A 23078-nucleotide genomic window follows, 5' to 3' on the forward strand; every position below is an offset into this window, starting at 1 on the left:
AAAAGGGCCAACAAGTGCTAAGCATCTCTCGGGGAACTCCTTCAAGACTGTTGGAAGACCATTTCAGGTGACTACCTCTTGAAGCTCATCAAGAGAATGCCAAGAGTGTGCAAAGCAGTAATCAAAGCAAAAGGTGGCTACTTTGAAGAACCTAGAATATGACATATTTTAAGTTGTTTCACACTTTTTTGTTATGTATATAATTCCATATATAATATATATCATAGTTTTGATGCCTTCAGTGTGAATCTACAATTTTCATAGTCATGAAAATAAAGAAAACTCTTTGAATGAGAAGGTGTGTCCAAACTTTTGGTCTGTACTGTATATATATATATATATATATATATATATATATATATATATATATATATATATATAACCAAGAAAATAAATAAATAAAGTGGAATTAAAACAGAAAAGAAAGTGTTAGAGGGTCAAATAAAGATATATATACTGATTTTTTACTTACAAAAGGGTTTTTGCCAGCCAGTATACACATATCCACCCGGTCTCTTGGAGCTGGCCAGCTCAGCTGGAAGTTAGAAACATACACACAAAAAGCAAGTCAATTCAGAAAAAAAAAATACACATACCTTGTAATTTATACAGTCAGCACAAGTGTTTACAATTGTCTCTAATGGAATTGTTTCAGCAAGGTAATTCAACCATGAAGTGTAAACTGTACAAAAACTTTGATTTAGACTGAGATTAGGCTGAGGCTCAAAGTAGGATTTTAAACAGAGTTTAATCCATTGTGTATTTAACAGATGAAAAGCTGTACACGTGAAATACTGTACAAACATTAAGCTCACGAGAGGGAGGATGACGAACAGATAAAGAGTGATGAAGGGGCTGCTGGCCCTGTCTCTGCATACATGTTATATAAAGCTTAAGCGCTTAGCACACACAGGCCTGACCTTTGACCTTGACCTACCAGAGCCGTCTCTACATGTAATAAGCAATCCATGATTACACATGCTCGTGAGATGACTTTACATGATGGTACTTTGAAGATTAGCGTGACTACCACAAACTGAAAATGGGCTCAATTCGCATTCTCCACTATACAAATGAGAACAAGTGCATGAGACAAACACATTACATAAACACACACACTCGCATACACAGGTCAGCACAACAGAAAGACCATTTTTATGCAGTTGGAGCTCTTCCTCCACCTCTGCATACTTTTAAGATAATCAAATATTATTCAATTATATATGCATTGCCCAAAACATATATTTCAAATATATATGTAATAAATTATATACATGACACAATGCACTTTAAGGGTAAAAATAAATAAATACATTTTGGCTAATGAAAATTGTATTTTATAAAATATATGTTGGATAATTTAAATATTTATATTGAAAATATACAATAAAAATATCCAAAAAAGATATATATGAGGAACAATTCAACTAAAACTTCTATATAAAAAAAGAAATCTATATTAGAATTAAATTTTAAGCCATTTTTGGTATATTTTGAAATGCATCTAAAAATATATATTTTTTTGCCATGGGTGCCTACTTATGTGATAAAGACAAAACATGTTTTGGTGAGTTCAGCTCAGGAGCTCTGTGGGGTGATGCTGTGGGAATATCTAGATGTGACAGTGAAATAACTGTGAAAACTTTTCAAAGTGAAAGTACAAAGTGAACTAAAGGAACTCTTGAGGCAGAGACGCACAGAAACACTACTACCATTATTGTATTCATAAGCTAAACATATCCAGAGACTCTCACACCATGCTAACAACCATTTTTGTGAGATTAGAAAGGTATAAACAGTTTTGATTTGTACTTAGTTTAAACCAGATTATGTTGTCCAAGTACAGAAGTATTACCAGTCAACAGTTCTATAACAAAGTCAACGGTTTTATATCAAAACAAAAGGGAAAATATATTTTTTTCCCTCAATAAAACATGCACCTCTTTGACAAAAAACAGACAAATAAATAAAAACATAAAATGTATCAAATGAATCTGACTTGGGGATAGGCTCTTGGACCAGTAAAGCGACCACCTATGAACAACACTCTGGCAATAAACAGTACTGCACTGATCATAGCGGCAATGTTTGCACTGGCAAACACCATTTTTAGGATCTAGTTTACACAAAATGTTCACTCAAAACTTGCATTTGATATAGTTCTATTTACTAAATGAGAAAAGAGGGATTAATAGAATTATTAGAACAATAAGAGAAACCTGATTAAAAAAAAAAAAAAAAACACTGTTCTAAACCATTTGACTAAACAATATGGTCAATCAAGAAACAATATCTATTATAATTCTAACATCTGTTGAAAACTGTTTAATTATTATTAATATATATATATATATATATATATATATTTTTTTTTTTTTTTTTTTTTTTTTTTTAAATGTAAGAAATTTGTCAACCAGTCTGAGAATAGGTGAATGATATTCTAAATTATTCTATGGGAAAATGTGTTACGTTTTGCCCCAGACCACACATAGTGTAAAGTCTTTACATTCCTTTTCACAGAGACCTGATTCTGCATGTCTGCAGGTGTGAGCCTTAAGGTGTGTGTATTTAACCTTTTTGGGGTGTTTATTTATGTCGTCTGGGTCCAGTAGGTAGATGTGGTCTTTGGCTCCCAGCAGTAATCGGCTTCTCTCTTCATCCAATAGGACTGTCTGAAATCGCTGCCCCTCGCTGGAACCCACAAACGGTACCACGCTTCGAGAATGGATCAGCTCTGTAGATGTCAAATGAGGGTGAATACACACATATAAACACATAACGTACTATATGCACAAATATATTAAAAAAACGGTGTATCAGAATAGAGACTTGTGCAAGAGCTTTATGTGTGGAGTATGTGCACGAATGTGCATTTGTCTAAGCATTGCATTGTAGAAATAAATAAATAAAAAATTATCATATCACTGCTATAGCCCTCTCTTCCGAATCTCTTACACTTCTAATATAATGAGAGGCATAAATTTACTTCTATATTCCATATCATCTACAGTAACCATATCCTCGGGGCTATCTGTCATCTATGTGTTCAGATTCCATCCTGATAAGATTTCATCGTCTCTTTAACATCAGCCCTCTACTAAACCTCCCTGCTCCAGCCCTTACTTCGCCTGCCAAACATGAACCAAAAGCCTCTGAGCTGTTTGAGAATTCAGCTGGATGTAATCGCTCCACCTATCAATTCTCACACATCAACACAGCAGCAGATTAGCTCGATGGTTCATTTGCTGTAGGTTTCATATTTTACTTCTTCCTCTCTCTGAGGGACCAATGACACATTCTGTTATTTTGGCTGAAGAGTGCCGGTTAACAGCTTAGACAGCTAAATTCAGATTTGCGTTTGCAAACAATGAGCGTAAGCCAAAAGTTGTCATGATAGCACAAATAAGCTTAAAGGTTTCAAGCTATCAACACCAACATAAGAGAGGTGGAAAATCTGTAAAGGTGACGTTGTTAAGCCTTGTTCATACTCTTTTTGGTACGTACAAGCTGAACTCTCTAGATACATAATTCTTAGGATATTTTTAAAACACGTAATGGCATTTGACTAAAGCATGCAGTCTTAGTAGACTTGGACAGAGTCCTAACATTTCTCCACCTTAAGTTCTGCTCTCCTTGCACACAAACAAAACCATCTGCCAGCAGCCTCAAAGCAAGAAAATCTGGCAGTGTGCACTTAAAACACCACGGAAAGCAGTTCTGTAGACTCGTTTATGTTTTTGATCCTCTTTTTATTCTGTTTTGAATTCAGAATTTCACATATACACACCATTTCACATTCATTCTTTCCATCTCTCAGTTTGTACCATGTACATGTATGGTTTAAACAGCCATACGAGGGGTTTGGCATGGAGCATCAGGATTATGAGTCTAGAGTGTCAAAAAGCTGAATAAATCAGAGGATTTAACTATTTATTCTCTGGGGTGCAGTCTCAAGGATGGGTCATTTCTGATCAATATTTATAAGACAAAAAATCCTCTTCAAAATAAAACCCCATTCATGCTAATGCTTTACTATCTGATGCTAATCTACTCTGCAAACAGTTTAAGGTCAGAGCCCTGCTGAAAGATCTCTGCTTAGCAATGAAGTCTTCAGAGATTTATCTGGAGTTCTTTAGCTTTATATGCACCCCTAAGGGAATCAACTATCGCATTCCCTAAGAGAATTAGTCTGTAAATTACAGCTAGACAATGATTTTTTTGAGGATATTTAAAATGCGCATTTGACAAATTCATTACAAAGATTAAATGTTCTTTCCTAATTAATATCAGAGACAATATATTGAGGAGAAATTTTATATTTTGCCTTTAAAGGGATAAAGTTCATACCTACGGTATATGATTTCTTCTATATGAAAGGAGACATTTAGCAGAATGTTTGAGATTCTTGTTTCCATTCAACAGAACCAAGGTTTGTAAAGCTCCCCAAAAAAAGTAGTAAAAGTAGTCCAGATAACTCCAATATGCATATTTAAGTCATTATTCACCAAATATTTGTCTAACGGCTGTAGTCGCCATTCACTTTCATTGTATAAACAAGGGAATATAGCAGTGTTGGGGAAAGTTGCTTTTAAAGGTAATGCATTACAATATTGCGTTAATCCCTACAAAGTAACTAATTACGTCACTTAGTTACTTTTTATGTAAAGTACTAAGTTACATTACTTTTGCGTTACTTTTACGTTACTTTTTAATATGAGCGGGAGTTGATTGTTTTTAATATAAGAAGTTCTATTTATAGCAAATATAAAAGCCCCTTCACACCAAAAAGTGTAATGAATAAACCTCAGGCCGAAAGAAAAGTAAATTCATGTCTGTACAGTAGAACACAGGAGAAGAAGGTTCAACACTCTTCAACAATAATAAAAAAAAAAACAATGAAGCATGGTTGTTAGTTTATGTAAAGTCATTTATGGTTATTAGTATGGTTAAATTGGATCATCAAAGGTCAGCAGCAAAGACATCTCCCTCCAATGTCTCCCAATATAGGGACAAGAGTCTTAGTCAGTCACTAAATGGGAAAGCAAAGTAACTTGCATTGTTAATGCGTTAACTTTACTAGTAACTTGAAAAAAGGTACTTGTAATGCATTACAAGTAATCTAGACATTCTGGTATAAATAACTCTTTTTGTGTTCCACAGATTTTAAAACGAACAATTTTCATCATCTTCCCTGGAACATGTAAGCATGGTAGCTCATATTAAAATAAAAAATATATAAATATACTTCCATGCCACAGAGCAAATGGACTCTAACAAGAACTTCTTATAAGTCAAATTGTATAAGCTTGTAGTTTAATGCTTCACTCCTGCGGTTTGCTGACCGTAGTGGTTTAACAATTATTCTTATAAGAAATGCAGACTCCCCGTGGACCCATAAAGAAAGTATTGTCCATTCAGTTCAATCTTAACATTGTGCTGTACAGTTCAACCTTCACACTGTTAGCTATTTCAGCCCTGCAGGTAGATCATTTATCTTCAGGCAATGGCAAAGCATAAACGTTGACGAGTGAAATACAAACCTATGAAGTAATGCACAATTTAAGTGGATGACAAATTAAGGAACCCCCAGCTATTCGCCAAAAAAAAGAGCACTAATGTCACAAAGCAAGAATTCTTTTAAGATTTCTCAAATGGTAGAGGATTACACTCTTAGGTGTAATCAATATCCTGCCTGCGGTTTGGGAAGAGAGCCAAACTAGTGGAAAATAGTGTAACCCTGTGTACAATACATTAGGAAGACACATGACCATATTTACATCTGTTTAGAGAGCCACAGCCAGCTGGGAGCCATATAGTTATAAATTCATTGTAAACTATACTGTGAGTTCTTAAATTGCTGTTTTCCTGTTGGAAAACAAGGCTTTGTGTTTGCATGTTTCATGTTCATGACTCTGTCATGCATGTCTATACCATCATGCATGTACACTTTATGTCAAACACACAGAAATATACCACTCATAAAACAATCTATTACCCTCACTCAAGACCCCCGTGCCAAGGGAGACTGTCTTTAATAGAAATATTTACACAACCTGAAGATAATATTTTGATGAGTTTCACTGGACATTGTCAGCTAGGAGTGATGTTAGGGACAGAAAGAATATTTAGGACTCAAGAACATTATGTGATGTACTATATCTAAGGCAGATCAGATGTTCCCCTTTTAGCCTTCCTTTAAGAGTAAAACAAGAGGAACTTAACGCCAAACGGCCTTGAGGTGTGCACGCAGCTTTGCATACTTCTGGATAATGACTGTTTTATAGGAGTGCAGTGATACAGATATGGTGTCGATGTTTTTATGAGAGCATCTGCTCAGATGATGGACTGTGAAAGACTGTACTTCTGCATCCTCTCCAACAGGACCAAACATGGAGCGAAAAGGCTTGTTTTATGATCAAACTGACCTGTTCAGGGTAGCTTAAAGGATTAGAAAAACTAACATAAATGTATAGGATATCAAAAATAGGATATTAAAGACATTTTAAATGACTATTGCAAAATATATATATATATATATATATATATATATATATATATATATATATATATATATATATATTCTCTTAACAGACAGCCCTGTCATAATATATTGCTTTACAGATCTAGCAATTTTGCCACTCAGATATATTGACGCAATAATTTTGGAATTCATTTACATTTCATTTTGCATGTAATGTCTGATAAAGCAATGTTGTGAGCAGAGTGCTGCTTTGTGTACAGCCCCTACCTGGGAAACCTCTATTTCTCCCGCTCTAAGTGCATCCTGCTGGCAGAGAATGAATTTGCATATATATGCCACCACAAATAGAGTGTAAAGGTCCCTTCACACCGAGTCAGGTGTTTTTATTTATTAATTTAATTTATTAATCTTTTCCCATCAAAATGCTTTTTACAGATGCCGAAAACATAGAAAATCGAATCTTATGCAGAACAAAAGTTTTGGAGGCAGTGTGTAAACGTGATTTACACAATGTGAGGAGTATTTATCTTTTGACGAGCAAAAAAATTTTGGACTCACTGTGCAAAGACCTTAGGTCTGTGGGAAATACTGTACGTATATGTACAGTACAGAACAAAAGTTTGGACACACCTTCTCATTCAAAGAGTTTTCTTTATTTTCATGACTATGAAAATTGTAGATTCACACTGAAGGCATCAAAACTATGAATTAACACATGTGGAATTATATATGGAATTATATACATAACAAAAAAGTGTGAAACAACTGAAAATATGTCATATTCTAGGTTCTTCAAAATAGCCACCTTTTGCTTTGATTACTGCTTTGCACACTCTTGGCATTCTCTTGATGAGCTTCAAGAGGTAGTCACCTGAAATGGTCTTCCAACAGTCTTGAAGGAGTTCCCCGAGAGATGCTTAGCACTTGTTGGCCCTTTTGCCTTCTGTCTGCGATCCAGCTCACCCCAACACCAGGGGGCCGACTGACAGAGACTTAGCCGAAGGATGGAGCCATGCAGACGGAAAACCAGGGTGACACGGAGGACCCAGGTGGCAAATGCGTAGCTGAAGGCTGAGGTGACCGAGGCGGGGCTCCATAAGACTACGGCAGAGCTGGAGCAACTGAGGATGGAGGCGGAGCCGAAGGGAAGGAGCCTGACAGAGCTGGAGGGATGGAGTGACGAGGCGAAGCCAGAGGAGTGGAGTCCCGAGGCGGCGGAGTGTTGAGTGACTCGGAGTGACTGACCAAGATGGAGCCGGAGGGATGAGGGAGCCTGGTGGAGCTGGTGGGATGACGGGCCATGGTGGAGACAAGGGAGCTAAGAGTCCAGGGCTCAGAGGCTGGAGGAATAGACAGGGGATGCTCATGCCAGGGCTGTAGTCAAGACCACCTTTGTCGAGTCCAAGACAAGTCCAAGACCAGGACTAGTCGAGTCCAAGTCAAGACCCGAGTCCAAAGAGGTTTGAGTCCAAGACAAGACCGAGTCCAAAAAAGTTCGAGTCCGAGTCAAGACCGAGTCCAGGACAGGAAAAAAAAGTCTTATGCATGACATTATCAAGACTTCGGGTTATTATTTGTTGATCTAAAAGCAAAAACAGTGTCACAACACCCAGGATTTTTAAGTATAGACATTCCCCTTGATATCATATTAATCTATTAATCTAAAGAAAACAGAATGATGATATATTATGCAATATTATGATACCTCATAATAGCAGTGTTAGAACTGATATACAAACACCAACCCACTTCTGTTACCAATGCTAGGTACTAGTACTGAGCATTTAAGCAACTAAATTACAATATCGCTTCACTGCAGATGTACAGTAGTGTAGAAAAGAAGTGACCAGTATTACAGAGGGGGTACACTCTGTAATACTGGTCACTTCTTTTCTACACTACTGTAAACTGCAGTGAAGCTATATTGTGGTTGGTATATATATATATTGCAATGGTGTGGTATGTGCTATTTCTTGATAACAGACTGCATTCTACATTAGAATTCAACCAAGCCATGTAATATATATAGGCTATACTTTGCTCCATTCCATTTTCATTTATTTCAGAGACGTGCAGGACATGCTTGAGTCTCCTAATACTAGTTAAACGTGAATCTTAGTTTGCGCTAGTTAACATAAAAAAATAAAAATTACCTCATGAAAGCAGTAATAGCCTACCAGACATAAATTATTATAAATTTATGTCCAAGAACATTACCTTTATCTTCTGCTATGTTAACAGATGTTAACATAGCAGAAGACGTTAACATGTTATGCTATGTTAGCCAATGTTAACGTTAACACATAGTCAAGGATTAGCAGCTCCAGCTCTGCAGTTAACTTACCGTGATGTATGATTCCTCTGCAGGTGTCTGACGAAGTTTGACATTGTCCCACAGGTTTCCGAAATTGTTGCTTTGCAGAATTTGCAGTCTGCTCTGTGTTTCTTTTTAAGTGCAGCGCTGAGAAATTCCTGGTGATTTCTATAAGCAAATTTAATGATGGCAGAATTGGCAGACATTCTCGTTTGTGTGTGAATCAATGAAAATGAATGTTAGCAGGGCACGCGCACGCAGATGCAGAGCGTACCGTGCGAAGATAATCTAGTGTGTGATTGGTTATTAGTTTTTTTGTTTTGTTTTTTTGTTTTTGTGATTGGTTATTGGTAGTGATGGGTCGTTCGGGCAGATGATGTGACGAAAAATAATATTTTAATTAAATTCGGACGGGTGAAATGGAAAAATGAAAATGAAAAAAGTTTAAAATGTGTGCTTACTGGGAACATAATAAAGACACCTGGACTCGGTCGAGACCAAAACCATATTTGGCAAGACCAGTGGCCGAGACCGAGACAAGTCCGAGTCCGAGTGACAGCGAGTCCGAGACAAGTCCGAGACCATAAAAAACCGGTCTCGAGACCGGACTCGAGTCCAAGACCGGACTCGAGTACTACAGCCCTGGCTCATGCCAAGTCGGAACTGGAGACTGGAACTTCCGAGGCGGATCAGAGCACCCAGATGGCACTGACTGAGGGTGAGCTGAGGGACTGACAGGCATAGGCAGAGATAGGGTGTAGGAACTGGTTGGTTTAAGAGAAGGCGGGAGAGAGAGGCTGGGAGGGAAAACAGTAGGACTTGAGCTGGGCAATACCAGCGGATACGTAGGAGATTCAGGGCTGGGTGGAATCAGTGGAGACACAGGAGAACTGGATAATGTCTCCCCAAACCAGTCTATTAAATTCATCTGGAAATGTCCATAAGTTCCTCATAGTACTTCCCAGAAACCGGCTGCAGCTCACCTTCAGTGGCAGGAGTGTGGGCAGGGCTTCTCTCCAAGCACTCAATTTCGCAGGCTCAGGCTCTCCATCTGTCCATCCGTCGGGCTCTGGCAGTAGTACCATGCAGCAGGATGACGGCTGGTTGGTTTCTGGTTTGGGAGTGGGGTAGACAGAGAAATATAGTTCATTAGTCTCCAGCACCCACTCCACACATGCGGCGATGTTGTCCCGAGGACCACTTCTGGAGAGGTGTGACTTGGACCACTCGCTGTTGCTGGAGATGGATATTGCGTTAGGCACGCCAATTCCAAGAAATCCCTGGTGTGAGTTTCTAGGGAGCGGTCCCTCTACTCCAGGCATAACAGGGCAACATAAGGATTGTCCATGATGACTGAGGGGAAAAAAGGGAGGGGGGGCAAAATGTACAAATGTACGAGGACGAAGGAGATCAACAGAAAGGTATTTTAATTCGAATATCCAGGAGACAGGTAAATAAATCCACATCAGATCAATGAATAAACATGAACGAGAACGGACCAAATACCAAACAGAAAGAAGACTTTAAATAAGGCAGCTGATAAGGGGAAAACATGTGGAGGGAGTTAACTAATAATGACTGAGCAAATTAATCAAAACCCATAGAAACAAACAAGGCAGGAGAAAGGGAATCAGAAAACTAAACCAAAACAGATCGTGACCATAAAAATATAGTTGAATGGAGCTGAAATTTAAATTGTATACACTCAAGAAAATCTTTTCAAGATATAAGTCATTGCATGCACAAATCATAATTTCTAGCACAAGTCAGACAACTGTGTTTTCTCTTCTCCCATTCACGTCATTCTCGCCAGCTCAGCTATGGCAAACTGACGCACAGCATGTAGGATTTTTATGCTAAAGAAACTAAAAATAAACAGACGCCCCGGCACAGCCTCTCATATTTTTATTGGCGTGAGTTTCTTGATACAGATGAAGGTCTGCTACAGTAGTACTGGCATACTGTGGGTCAGTTTTAAGCTATAACTTTTATCTCTCTCAGTGGCATAAAACAAACACTGCATTCAAGTAATTCCTCAAATCGAAGCAGGGACTTAACACAGAAGAGAATGACAAAGCACAGAAAAGGACTTTTATCTCTTCTTGTTGGATAGAAAAAACATTGATGTCTAAAGGATTCTTTATCACTTGTCAGCACTATCAAAAACACATTCTAAAACAACATGGTATCTAATCAAAGTTGCTACTGATGTTGTAAAGCCCAGTTCAGATTTATCATGCTTCTACAACTGCGGACAAACAAAGTATGCATGACTTTTAACAATCCATGTGTCAGTGCACTTAAATGAGTAACAACATGTTGTTACTTTTAACAGTTGTTTCTTTTACGCCTCACTCACTTTATAGCAACATGCATTTATCTGGCCCAGAAATAAGTATGCGTGTGTGTTTCAGAGCGTGGCACCACTGTGGTGTTGTCAGCGCACAGTAACTCCAGTGATAAGCTAAAATGTGCTTTGCTCATGGGATCACTGTTGAGATCAGAGAGTTAATGTCTTATTGACTTATCAAACCTTTGAAGCCGCAGCTGCAGTCAAGCAATCAAACACAACCACAGGTAGAGGTATAGGGCACTCACAGCATGAAACAGTGGTGAACAAATACCACAAGACAAGCAGACAGTTACAATGAGGTACCAGGTAAAATCTCAGACCTTAGTCGTCAAGTCCTTACTTAACCTTTCATTATGAAATGGCAATTTTGTTCTAGAACGACTGACACAGCAAAATACAGAACTATGCTCATAAACAAACAAATGCAGATGTACATGCAATGCATACAACCCGATTTTTACATGTGAGCGGTAGGGGTTACTGATATGACCCAAATCTTACATTATGATATGAGAATTTGAAAGTTACTTTAGCTTGAAATAAAGTTATGATATAAAAATTTAAAATACTGTTGAAATTAGGGCTGCTCTTGACTAAGGATTTTTCTGGTCGACTAGTAGTCGTTCATTTGAAGCATTAGTCGACTAAGCACACGTTTATTAATAAACATTTAAATCATTATAATGAGCCTTTAATTGCATACATAGCCTAATAAGCACTCAAGTCCATGCATAAAGCTTGCTACAGTGCATTGGCAGAAGTAATGATTATGAATGTTTCAGGGAAAAACAGTAAGGAGACTGCATTAACATAATAATAATTTGAAAAACTAGTGCTTTTTGTTTTCGGATTAAGAGATGAAGTTGGATGTTCAAGTTCACAGTTTCCTTTCATTATTTTACAATTGTGAGAGCACAATGGTATTGTGAGTGCACACAAATAAACGTAGAGTCTTTACAGATTTAAATGATGTATTACTCTAATCTGTATGACCAAAATGAGGGATTATTTTTAAATCAGGTGAGCGCACCAGTGTTTTCATCTGTCTGCAGTGAGCGAGCTGCTGTTCAGCTTCCGCACAGATATTTGAATAGCGGACATTTCTCTAGGTTAACATTAGATTGAGTGTCTTAAAACTGGAGAAGATTTTACATGCCCTGACTCATTGTTCTTTTTTTGAGTTGCTTATAAACATTTTAATGGCTAAAGTTTAATAACACTGTAATCAGCACAAACTGCTCTTCAATAATATGTGAGCATTTTAAAGTCAATGAAATTAGGCCATAAAACAAGACTTTTGAGAACTGAATCTTGAAGTCTAGAGTTTTTGATTCAAAATGATATGAAAATCATCTTACGCACTCATTCACAGAAAACAAAATATTGATTTAAATTTTCGAAGATACTTTTTGTGTAGAAAAGGTATATGCGAGGAGGCATGAATGATCATGCATAATCCTGTGATTCCCACATGGGATGACAAAGGGCCACATATAATGAGCTGCATAATGAGTATTACAGTCAGGTATGCGAGTTATCAAAGATAATATTTTTCCAAATATAATTTTTTATCTTTGCAAATGTTTTGTCTATAACAATTAAAATCAGCTTCATATAAACAAAATAGATGTCTAGTACGTATATAATTTAGAAAGCGAAGAGTGTATGTGTGCTTCTAGTTAATACAAAATAAAAAATGTGCATACTGCTGCTGTGATATGCAGCACAAACTTTATGTACACTTAATCAGTCACATGCGCAGTCTAAATATTGACCTCATACAAGTGAGTTGTAAACCTCTCATCACATTCCTACATGTACTTCAAAATGTATCCTTTAAAAATTATAAATGTTCGAGCAGATGTTTCAAATAAATACATAGAAATTCAGCAAAACACTAAAGATTGAATAGATAATTTTAGAAATAAATCATCTACATAGAGTTTGAAAGTTGAACAAAGACAAACTTTACCTTTGTAGCCGAGTTTAACTCTTGGCACGCTCTCCTTCATAGAGTTCACCTCCGGGAGAGAGAAGAAAAGCATGACCAATGTAGACCACCAGACACTGGAGAACCACCCCATCCGGAGATGCTGATGTCTGTTCCTCTGTCTTTGTTTGTCTGGTTCCTCAGCAGTCTTCATGATGAGAGGGGAGAGTTCTGCTGCTGCGGACCTGTGATGGAGAGGACAGTTAGACTGAGTCATCTAAGGGAGTGGCTGAGCATCTCTGTGGGAGGTGTGTGAGTGTGTGTATGTGTGTGTGTGTTTGAGGTCTTGTTAAATCCCAAGCAAATGTTCAGCTGCTTTACTGTGGACTCTTTCAGGCATGTCTATGCATTTTAGCAGCTCTGCATCAGCTGCTGCTCCATTCAAGTCCTTTCTTTTGTCCACCAACACACATACTTTCTCCCTCTCTTTCTATATCTGTTTGTCTCTAAACAAATGGTCAGCTTGATGAGGGCAGCAACTTTCAGCCTTCTTTCAAATGCCTTTCTTTTATTTTCTCACATCATCTTTCATCTGCTCTGTCTCCGTCTCCTTTTCTCACTTCTTCAACAAACAGTATTCGGCTGGGGCGACAATCAGGTCTGAATCTCTGCTTCATTAGTCAACAGAATGCCATGAAATTGTGGGAGAAAGTAAGAAAACTGTAGTCGTCTGTCTTTATTAGGAGATTTCCTTCAGCAGGGAATCATTTAGAACAAGGATTCACACACTTCAGATCAGGGCCTCTCAAAACAGTCCTATTATTTTTAATGAAGGAATGAGTGAAATCCTCCCTGAGAAGTTTCATTTCAAATTCATCTTTTAAAGCATCGCTTTTTTCCAAAGCACCAAATTTTGCAACAAATTCATAATCTTTGACAATAATTTTCAAGAGAATTACTGTCAGACTTCTAATCACCTACCAAGTAATGTCGCCATTATTATGCATTATATATCTATATATTATGAGGACTATGACAGTACAAAGAAAAAAAAAAACACTGGGCTATTTAATTAGACCCAGTTCAGGTTGATAATCATTAATAAGCAGAAACCAAATTATTCAAGGTTGGAAATGTTTCTAGCGTTTATTACAGGCTTTCTTTGTGTTTCTTGATGGCACTCAAAGCTAAATTCTTTGGCCAAAGAAGGACTATTGTGGTTGGTGAAAAAGAAAAACTGAACCAAATAACTGGTTAAATTTAGTCTTAAACCCAAGGTATTCAATATCTATTCAGCAATGTTCTCTGAAAGTTTAAAAAAGCAACTTCAATTAACTGTATAACTTGATTTATCATATTTCATATACATTTTATTTTTACTATTGCTTATATTTGTTTTCCAGTCTATGTGTTGTTACTGTAATTATTCTGCATGTGTTATGTGACTTTATTTCCAACCCATTTTGGGTTATTTTTAACCTGGCAGTATAGTCATTTTTAAACAATACTGGAGTTAAAACAACAACCCAAAAATGCTGGGTCAAAACAACCCAGCACCAAGTTCATCCCTTTTTGACCTAACAAAATGACACAAACTTGGTTGTTTTCAACCAAGAATTTGTTTAGATTGCAGCATATTTATTCGATGAACATCAATCACCATAATGAATTTAATGCAAATAGTGTTCATATATTTCAAAGACCTACTGCAACCAAAACACATCTAGTTTTTAGGCATCTGATAAAGCTATACATTGTCACGAAGGAATGTTCCTCTAATACTGCACATCTATCAACATCAGACAAACATATCTCTAACTCTAACATTAAGATAAGTCAGATTTGTCTGTTTATTTGAAGAACAAGGCGGCATCACAGATAGCTTTGATTATGATGGATCATACTGCATTTGTGACATGTATAGCAGAGATTTAAAGGGGCTGAGGGAGCGATCTCAGAGAGCAAGTGTCACGAGCATATCAGCATGGGGGCTCTCAGGTAATGCCTAAGTCTTGTAAGTTCATGTGTCAAACAATAGAACTTATTTCCAAAGTTTTTAAATGCTTTCTTCCTCCTCCACAAATACACATTTTTCCTCTTCTTAGACATCACAGCTATTGTCTCTTGCAAACATCTCCTGGATGGATTCTTCCACCTACCACAGACAACGTTTTTACTATGCTTTTACTGTTCAGCTTTACAAAAGGTCAGTCCAAGTTCATTATTATGAGCTCAGGTTATGTATTTTTGTTATTCTTGGCAGGGGTCAATCTTTTTTGCTGTAGTTGTAGTCGGGTGTAAGGGTTACCCTTCGCTCTGTGTAAATAATGCTCATATCAGCATAAGCAAACGTAGACACCAAGGCCATGTTATGTTTTCATAATCATAACATGCACCTAAAATTTGTCTTTGTAGCAAGTAATTCGTATCAAGTTCAAGGTGGTGGTTGGACTAACACTGGTTTTTAGAGAACATAATATCCTATCATTTGACCCCATATGTTTCTGGCTTCAATATTTTATATAGCCCAGTTTCATTATATTACATTTACCTCCCATGGATCTTAGAATTCCAGCTCCCATGGCTGCAAGCTGTACAGCTACTGTTTTATTCATTAAAACAGAACAATTCAACAGCTAAAAAAAATATTGTTATAAGTAACGGAAATATGGTTTTGTTGCAGCCAGAGATGGTAAAAAAAAAAGGTCTGATTGAATTGAAATGCAGCTAAATTAGTTTGGCAGCATTCATTTATTATTTCACATGACTCTAATTGTACTCTAATGACTGAAGTTGAATTATTCAAAATAAAGCAAAGGATATTTATACTAAGCATAAAAAAAACACACTGACTGTTTACACAGAGTAAGTCGTAGATACTGTTTGCACAAAGTATAAATGGCAACAAACAGCATTTCTTTACACTACTGTTAAGTGCAAATAGTTTGCAAATGATCAGAAACAGTACTAGTAGTAACAGCTCTGATCATGTGATCTCAACATGGCATACATCCCACAAAGACATTTATTCTAGAAAACTGACACAATTTGGCCATCTATACTGTATCTCACCTGAGAATAATTTTAATTATATTTTATGAAATGTACGTTAATTTGTTCATGTGTAAAACTTGAAAACTCCTCAGAGCACCTTTAAATTTACATTGTCAAAATGTGCTGCATGGTCTATAACTATGGGTAAAATCAGTTAAAAGTAAAAGTTAGTGAATAAATAAACATAAACATGACATTACTCACACAGAATGAAATCAAAAGTTGCCTTAAAAAAAACACCATTTATTTCAGTCATAGCTCCACTAAAATCTGTATATACATGATTCTGTGACCCAGTAATGTGTATACAATCCATCTCAATACCTATAACAAAAACACTTGTTAAATCTTATTTCCCTCATTTGTTGTAAATACATTATATTTGCCTCAGGGCATTACTGAATGACTGACAGCTTACAGAGAAAGGAAAAGCAGACCTTTACTTGAACGCGTTGAATAGTTTTCATATGACACTTTAGGCAGTCCTTTGGCCTCAATTTATACGCCTAATCGCACGGCACAAAAGCAGACACATACTGTCGATGTCATAACGATGCTATCTCAAATTTCATTTCTAATCCTCAACAACTGTTTCCTACAGTCTATAAGTCTGACTTAAGGCAGTTTTTATATATATATATATATCCACATGAAGGTTATCATCATCATCTATGGACTGTTGTTAGAGGCAACTGAAAAGGATATCAAGTATCGCCACATTGTTGGACAGAGGAAAGAGTACAGATAAAAAGCTTTCAATTGTTCTGCAGACTTTTAAAAGGGTGAAACTCTGTATTTAGTCCTGTTTATTTGAGCCAAGTCCATGTTTAATGATATATTTTTAAGCCCCCTTCTCATCTTTAAAGGAGGAAAGGTTTTAACTTTCATACCTGCACTTAGCTCAGAGAGAGCCAGGTGCATATCTAATGACAGAGATCAGAAAGACAGCGGTGAAGAAATTCCTCTCTGCCAACATTCCCAAACCTCATTATATGCCCGGAATACCTGACACTGTCTGTCTGTCTGTGAATGACAGGTTTAGGGAATTATGGGTAACTCAATACATCCTGAGAGGAACCTCCATAGCCGTAATAGAGAGCAGACAAAGTGCTCAGCTAATGTCTCCTGTCAATTAGCTGTGTTTGGAGTGAACAGATTAAAAACTGTACTGTTATCCACACATAGGTGAAGAGGGGGTGGATGGTGTAAGGTTTAGGGCTTGTGAAGGAAGGATAAGGACGAGGTGTTTGACATTGTTTTTATCAAGAGTGTTCAGGTCTGTAAGGACGCTGACAGGAGCCCTTTGAGGGAGACAAGGCTGAACATAACATGTCAGTCAATCATTTTAAGATACAGACATTCACACACTAAAAACATTATCAATGAAAAACAGGAACTTATGTAATACTAGTGTTGTGTCCAAGACACACCAGAATTGTTCCAAAACCTATGGCCCATTTCATGAGGCCTTTTTTAGTGACTCTGCTCAGGTAAGTTTGAAATTAGTTTGAGAACACTCTGTGTATAAGAAGATGGATTAGTTTTTAGCAATGAGCACTGTCCAAGTAACTTGTGCTACATGGCTAACCAGTTTAAGTTATTTTAGATTTAGTCCGAGAGCTTTCAGTCCCTCCATTGAAAGTGTATGTACGGTATACTGCCCATGTCCAGAAATTTACAAATATCATCAAAGTAGTCCATGTGACATCAGAGGGTCAGTTAGAATTTCTTGAAGCATCGAAAATACATTTTGGTCCAAAAATAACAAAAACTATGACTTTTCAGCATTGTCTTCTCTTCCGGGTCTGTTGTGAGCACGTTCACTGCAGTGTAGTAATATCCGGTTCGTGAACGAATAATTAGATTTAACTGGTTCTTCTTAGTGAACCGGTTGAACCAGTTCACCAAATCGAACTGAATCGTTTGAAATGGTTCGCGTCTCCAATAAGCATTAATCCACAAATTACTTAAGATGTTAACTTTAACATGGCTGACAATCCCTCTGAGTCAAAATAAACCAATATCCCGGAATAATTCATTCACTCAAACAGTACACTGACTGAACTGCTGTGGAGAGAGAACTGAAGATGAACACCGAGCCGAGCCAGATAACAAACGAAAGACTGACTCGTTCTCGAGTGTATAAGAAGATGGATTAGTTTTTAGCAATGTGCATTGTCAAATACGATCGCTTACTCTTCATCAAAGAAGTGAACACTAAATTTTCTATGAAACTGAGCTTCTTCAACTAGCATTGTGTAACAGTCCACTATTGAATTGGCTCACTAAATGGAATTTCAAATTGTTAGGTGTGCCATTCATTTTCTAAACAAGATGATTTTCATATGGTGGAAGATTACACTGAAGAGCAACACAGAGAAAACCTAAATAATATAGACATGGGCCAACCACACCCTGGCAACCACCTAGCAATGCCACAGCAACCACTTGATGGCTACTTTTACACATCAAGCATCACTTTTTCTTTATAAAAAAAAAACTGCACTATGGCACAGTCTTCTGCCTTCTTAATGAGTCAAGAAACCTAGAATTTAAAAGAATCATGGTTGGTTTGTCTTACTGGCTCATATACTGCTAATGTAGTGAGGAGAGACAGTGAGGTGAGTCAGACAGAGAGGAAATGTACGAGGGAGAGACATAAGTCAAAGAAATCAGTAGCACTTCTGTGCTAGAGCCTTTTAACACCCAGGTGGCACTATGCTCCTAGAACATACAGTAAACACACTTAGACACGGACTCACACACACACACACACACACACACACAGCAACTAAAATCCATCACTCTGCCACTTACTGCCCTACTTTGATTTTTCAGCAGAGGAAATCCAGCTCCCCACCCTCTGTGGTATCATGTTTTCCTTTCCAAATAAATGTCAGAGGTCCAGCTTGCAGAATTAAGCAAAGCAAAACATTATATTGAGAATATAAATACAACTATACTTTATTGCATGTGTGCCTACGCAAAACAGCTACACTCATGTTTTACCATTAAATTAATTTTTTTAATATTGTTTTCAATATAGATATATGAACTGCTTAGATGTATTTTAATCAATACTTAATAAGAAACACACACATTCATATAGTCTGTAAAGAGTGTATACGACATCTGTGGCTTATGACTGAGACTTTCTCCTGGTCTCACCCCATAAAACTGCAGGGTGCATGAGCGATAGTTTCCATAAAGTCTGTGTGCATCACAGAGAGGTATTATCCGGCCCGTTAACACGGTGCAAATGCCACTGGGAAGAAAAAGAGCCCCCTCTCATCCACTCGAGTACTACATTCAGGCTTGCTTTCGTCCTCTTACTCTACTGAAGAAGCGCAGAGTTGAGAGTTAATGCCAATCCAAGCTCAGCTGTTGGCGTGCATGTGTGAGGAGGACAAGAGGCTGACTGAGAATCTCCCATCTTTCATTCCCCTTGACAGACACCACAGACATGCTTTTACTCCCATCATACATTCCTCACCAGCAAATCTGGCCAGCCATTTGAAAATAAACCTTATCTGCTTTTATAACCTTATTAATCTTTTCCTTAATTTAAAGCTGCCCATGAAATAAAAATGGGAGTTTAAAGGCTTTAATCCATGTTTTGAGGCCTTCAGTATGCTAGAAAGTTGATACAAATGAGTAGATATCCAGAGCACACTTAAAACTTAGAGAAACTTGTAAACAAAACCTATTGATAACACACTCAGGGTTTCCGCGGGTCTTAAAAAAAGTCTTAAAAAGTCTTAAATTGCACAGGAAAGTCTTAATTTTGATTTCAAGAGGTCTTAAATTTGGGGCAAAAAGATCAGAACTGCGATATGGCTGAATGTCATGATTAAACTTCAAAAGGCTAAAGTTATGATTTCATTAAATGAACATGAGCACTGCACCTTCAAAGTCCCTGCTGTGCTGTTTTGTGTTCTGCTGTTACCAGGGATACCAAATGCTCCACCTGCTGGAAGGGAATGAATGAGCATTTTCAATAAAACTGTTATTTTGTTCAGCGCTCAGACCAATGCAAAAATCGACCCATGTTTTAAACCTGCAAACATGCAGAGCTTTATATACAATACAATACAATACAATTTTATTTGTTAAGCACATTTAAAACAACCGAGGTTAGCCAAAGTGCTGGACACTGACATAATTGCAACAGATTTTAAAAACACATAACATGAGCACAATACACAGTTTAAACAAGTGACAAAATAAAATAATAAAATGCAAAGATGAACTCTCAGGCTGGTTTAAAGGCCAATGAATAAAAGTGAGTTTTAAGTCGTGATTTAAAACTGTCAAGGCTGGGAGCCACTCTGACACGCATAGGCAGATCATTCCACAGCCTAGGGGCCACGACTGAAAAAGCTCGATCTCCCCTATTTTTAAGTCTTGTTCTAGGAACGGATAAGAGTAGTTGGTCAGCAGACCTCAATGACCTTAGAGGAGCATGCATCTTCAGTAGATCATCTATGTAAGCTGGGGCTTGACCATGAAGAGTTTTAAAAACAAACAATAAAATCTTAAACTGTATTCTAAAACAAACAGGTAGCCAATGAAGAGAGGCAAGAACAGGCATAATGTGTTCTCGTTTACGGGTACCTGTAAGGAGTCGAGCGGCAGCATTCTGAACTATTTGCAATCTAGAGAGAGAGGCCTGGTTAACTCCTATATATAAAGCATTACAATAATCCAGGCGAGTGGTGATAAAAGCATGTATAACCCTCTCCAAATCTTTGAAAGATAAAAATGGCTTCAATTTGGTAAGTAGTCTAAGTTGAAAAAAACTAGCTTTTACTACAGAGTTTATCTGTTTCTCTAGGTGAAGATCACTATCCATCTTTACCCCAAGGTTCGTTACCATAGACTTTACATAGGGCGTCAGGGGTCCCAAGTCCAATTTGGAGTGAACTGGTGGATCGATAAGAAGACAATGCATTATCGAAATCTAAAAATTATAGGGGTGTGCAATGTGCAAATAAATTTATTATGTGCAAATAATATCGCAATTGTTTTTTTAACTATGTGCGATTTGATATTATGCAGTATATGGCAAAAAGCAAACAAAACGCCTACAGACTGCGCGCATATGATACGTGATGAAGTCTAGCAGTTTAGACTAGTGCGCGTGCGTGCTCATTTATAGTGTGTTCTTTCACTGCATGAATTAGTCTATTAAAATGCATTTAGAATTATCACATACTTCAAGATATAGGGCAGAAAATGTATATATTTATATCATTTCATATAGTTAAAATCACATGAAGAGTGACGTTTTTTTCTCCAAGAGTCAGCATGATTTCAAATGTGATATTGATTTTATAGAACAGTTCAGTAAACAATGAGTTTATTATATTAAGAGACTTACTTTTTAGACAACTTATTTCCTGTTTTTGCTCTATTTCTTCAACAAAGAAATACTTTTTTTACAATTTCAAACATAAGTTTTCAATGTTCTATGTTTAAAATATCAAAACATTATTTATGCATTAAAAGTTAAAGTATTCCATGTGCCTCAGAGCTGCATCAAACAGTATACAAATGCATCTAAATGACACTTTTAATGCCGCTTCTGTGTTTCCTCTGCATTGCAAAGATCAATTTTATTGATACTGATTTAATTTTCTTGGTAAAAAACCAAATGCAGGAATTTGACTCAAAAGATGGTGCACACTTTTAGAAAAAATGTCTTAAAGGTAAAAATGGCCATAAAACTAGTTGGAAATGATTAATTTCTATTATTGCTGTGAACTTACCACACAGAAAATGAAGAATATCAAAAAAGCACAATTAGAGATAAGATATTAGCACAATAGGACACTCTATAGCAAAATAGTATGTAATTACCGTTATCGATAAAATCCCAGAAAATGATCGAGATATCATTTTTGTCGATATTGCATACCTATTATTTATGTTATTTAATTAATACAACATTTTATTGATAATAATTTATAAAATTAATATAAAAATTAATACTTCTGACTCTCAAAGGCTGAAATATAAAGTTTAGCATTTTATAAAACGTTTTGTTTTTGTGAAAACTTGTATCTGATTTGTAAATTATGCGTTTTACAGTAATTTAAAGTTTAATATAGACATTGCCCAACCCCCGCTCATATGGTATTAATTTTATTTGTCAGGACTTAAAAAGGTCTTAAAACTGAGCTTAAAAATCATGCAGAAACCCTGCCCACTGTGCCAAATGATACACTGAGCCTTTGTGGTCCACACTTAATAATTCCACATACTCTGTCCTGGAACCTGCAGCAGCATGCACTTTTCTGAAACTTAAAATTACATCATACGCCCCTCACAAGTCCCATTCCTCTAATACCACCTGCCACTGACTAGAAATGGCAAAATCAAATCACAACTCACAGCACTGAATAAAACCTAAGGCAAAAGTGGGAACAGGGGCGAAAATTGCTATTTAACTGCTATTGTTTTTATTAAAATATTAATTATAAATGAAAAAAACATTTAAATATATTTATTATTGTAAACGTAAATAAAATAAATATATTTATAATAAAATAAAATAATAATTTAAATAAAAAGGGTAATATATAATCATTTTATTTTATTATATATTATTTAATTATGAAATGATTAATTAATACTAAAATATGTAAATAAAATATAGTGTTAATAAAAAAAAGCAAGCATGGATGTTGATAAATGGATGTGTGCTTTTGTAAAGGTGCCGTTATACAATAGCTTTATGCACTTCTTAAAGTCAAACATTTTATTTAAACTAACTGATTTAAATCTTCTGAATTTAAACGTTTCCTAAAATCACCTAAAAATGAGTGGAGAGGAGAAAAGGGGAGAGCCACGCAATAACATAATTGTTAATATTTATCCTCATGAGAGCAGCAATTAATTTTACACACTGGAGTCTTTATCATTTAGAGCAGACTTGCCATTTTAG

The 23078-nt window shown here is 36.6% G+C and overlaps 1 protein-coding gene across 2 annotated transcripts in view; it reads right to left on the reverse strand.

Annotated features, from left to right (window-relative positions):
• The window catches only part of sema3d (sema domain, immunoglobulin domain (Ig), short basic domain, secreted, (semaphorin) 3D), a 40221-nt gene that overhangs the window by 16649 nt on the left and 494 nt on the right, over positions 1-23078 (reverse strand). For both annotated transcript variants that reach the window (XM_059506792.1, XM_059506791.1), the window contains exons 2-4: positions 13121-13323; positions 2574-2734; positions 473-535 (exon numbers count right to left, since the gene is read on the reverse strand). In XM_059506792.1, coding sequence (XP_059362775.1) covers positions 473-535; positions 2574-2734; positions 13121-13292 — 396 coding nt within the window. In that variant the 5' untranslated portion in view covers positions 13293-13323. The remainder of the gene's footprint in view (positions 1-472; positions 536-2573; positions 2735-13120; positions 13324-23078) is intronic.

This window comes from Carassius carassius, chromosome 23 (assembly GCF_963082965.1).
Source record: "Carassius carassius chromosome 23, fCarCar2.1, whole genome shotgun sequence".
Lineage (NCBI taxonomy): Eukaryota > Metazoa > Chordata > Actinopteri > Cypriniformes > Cyprinidae > Carassius > Carassius carassius.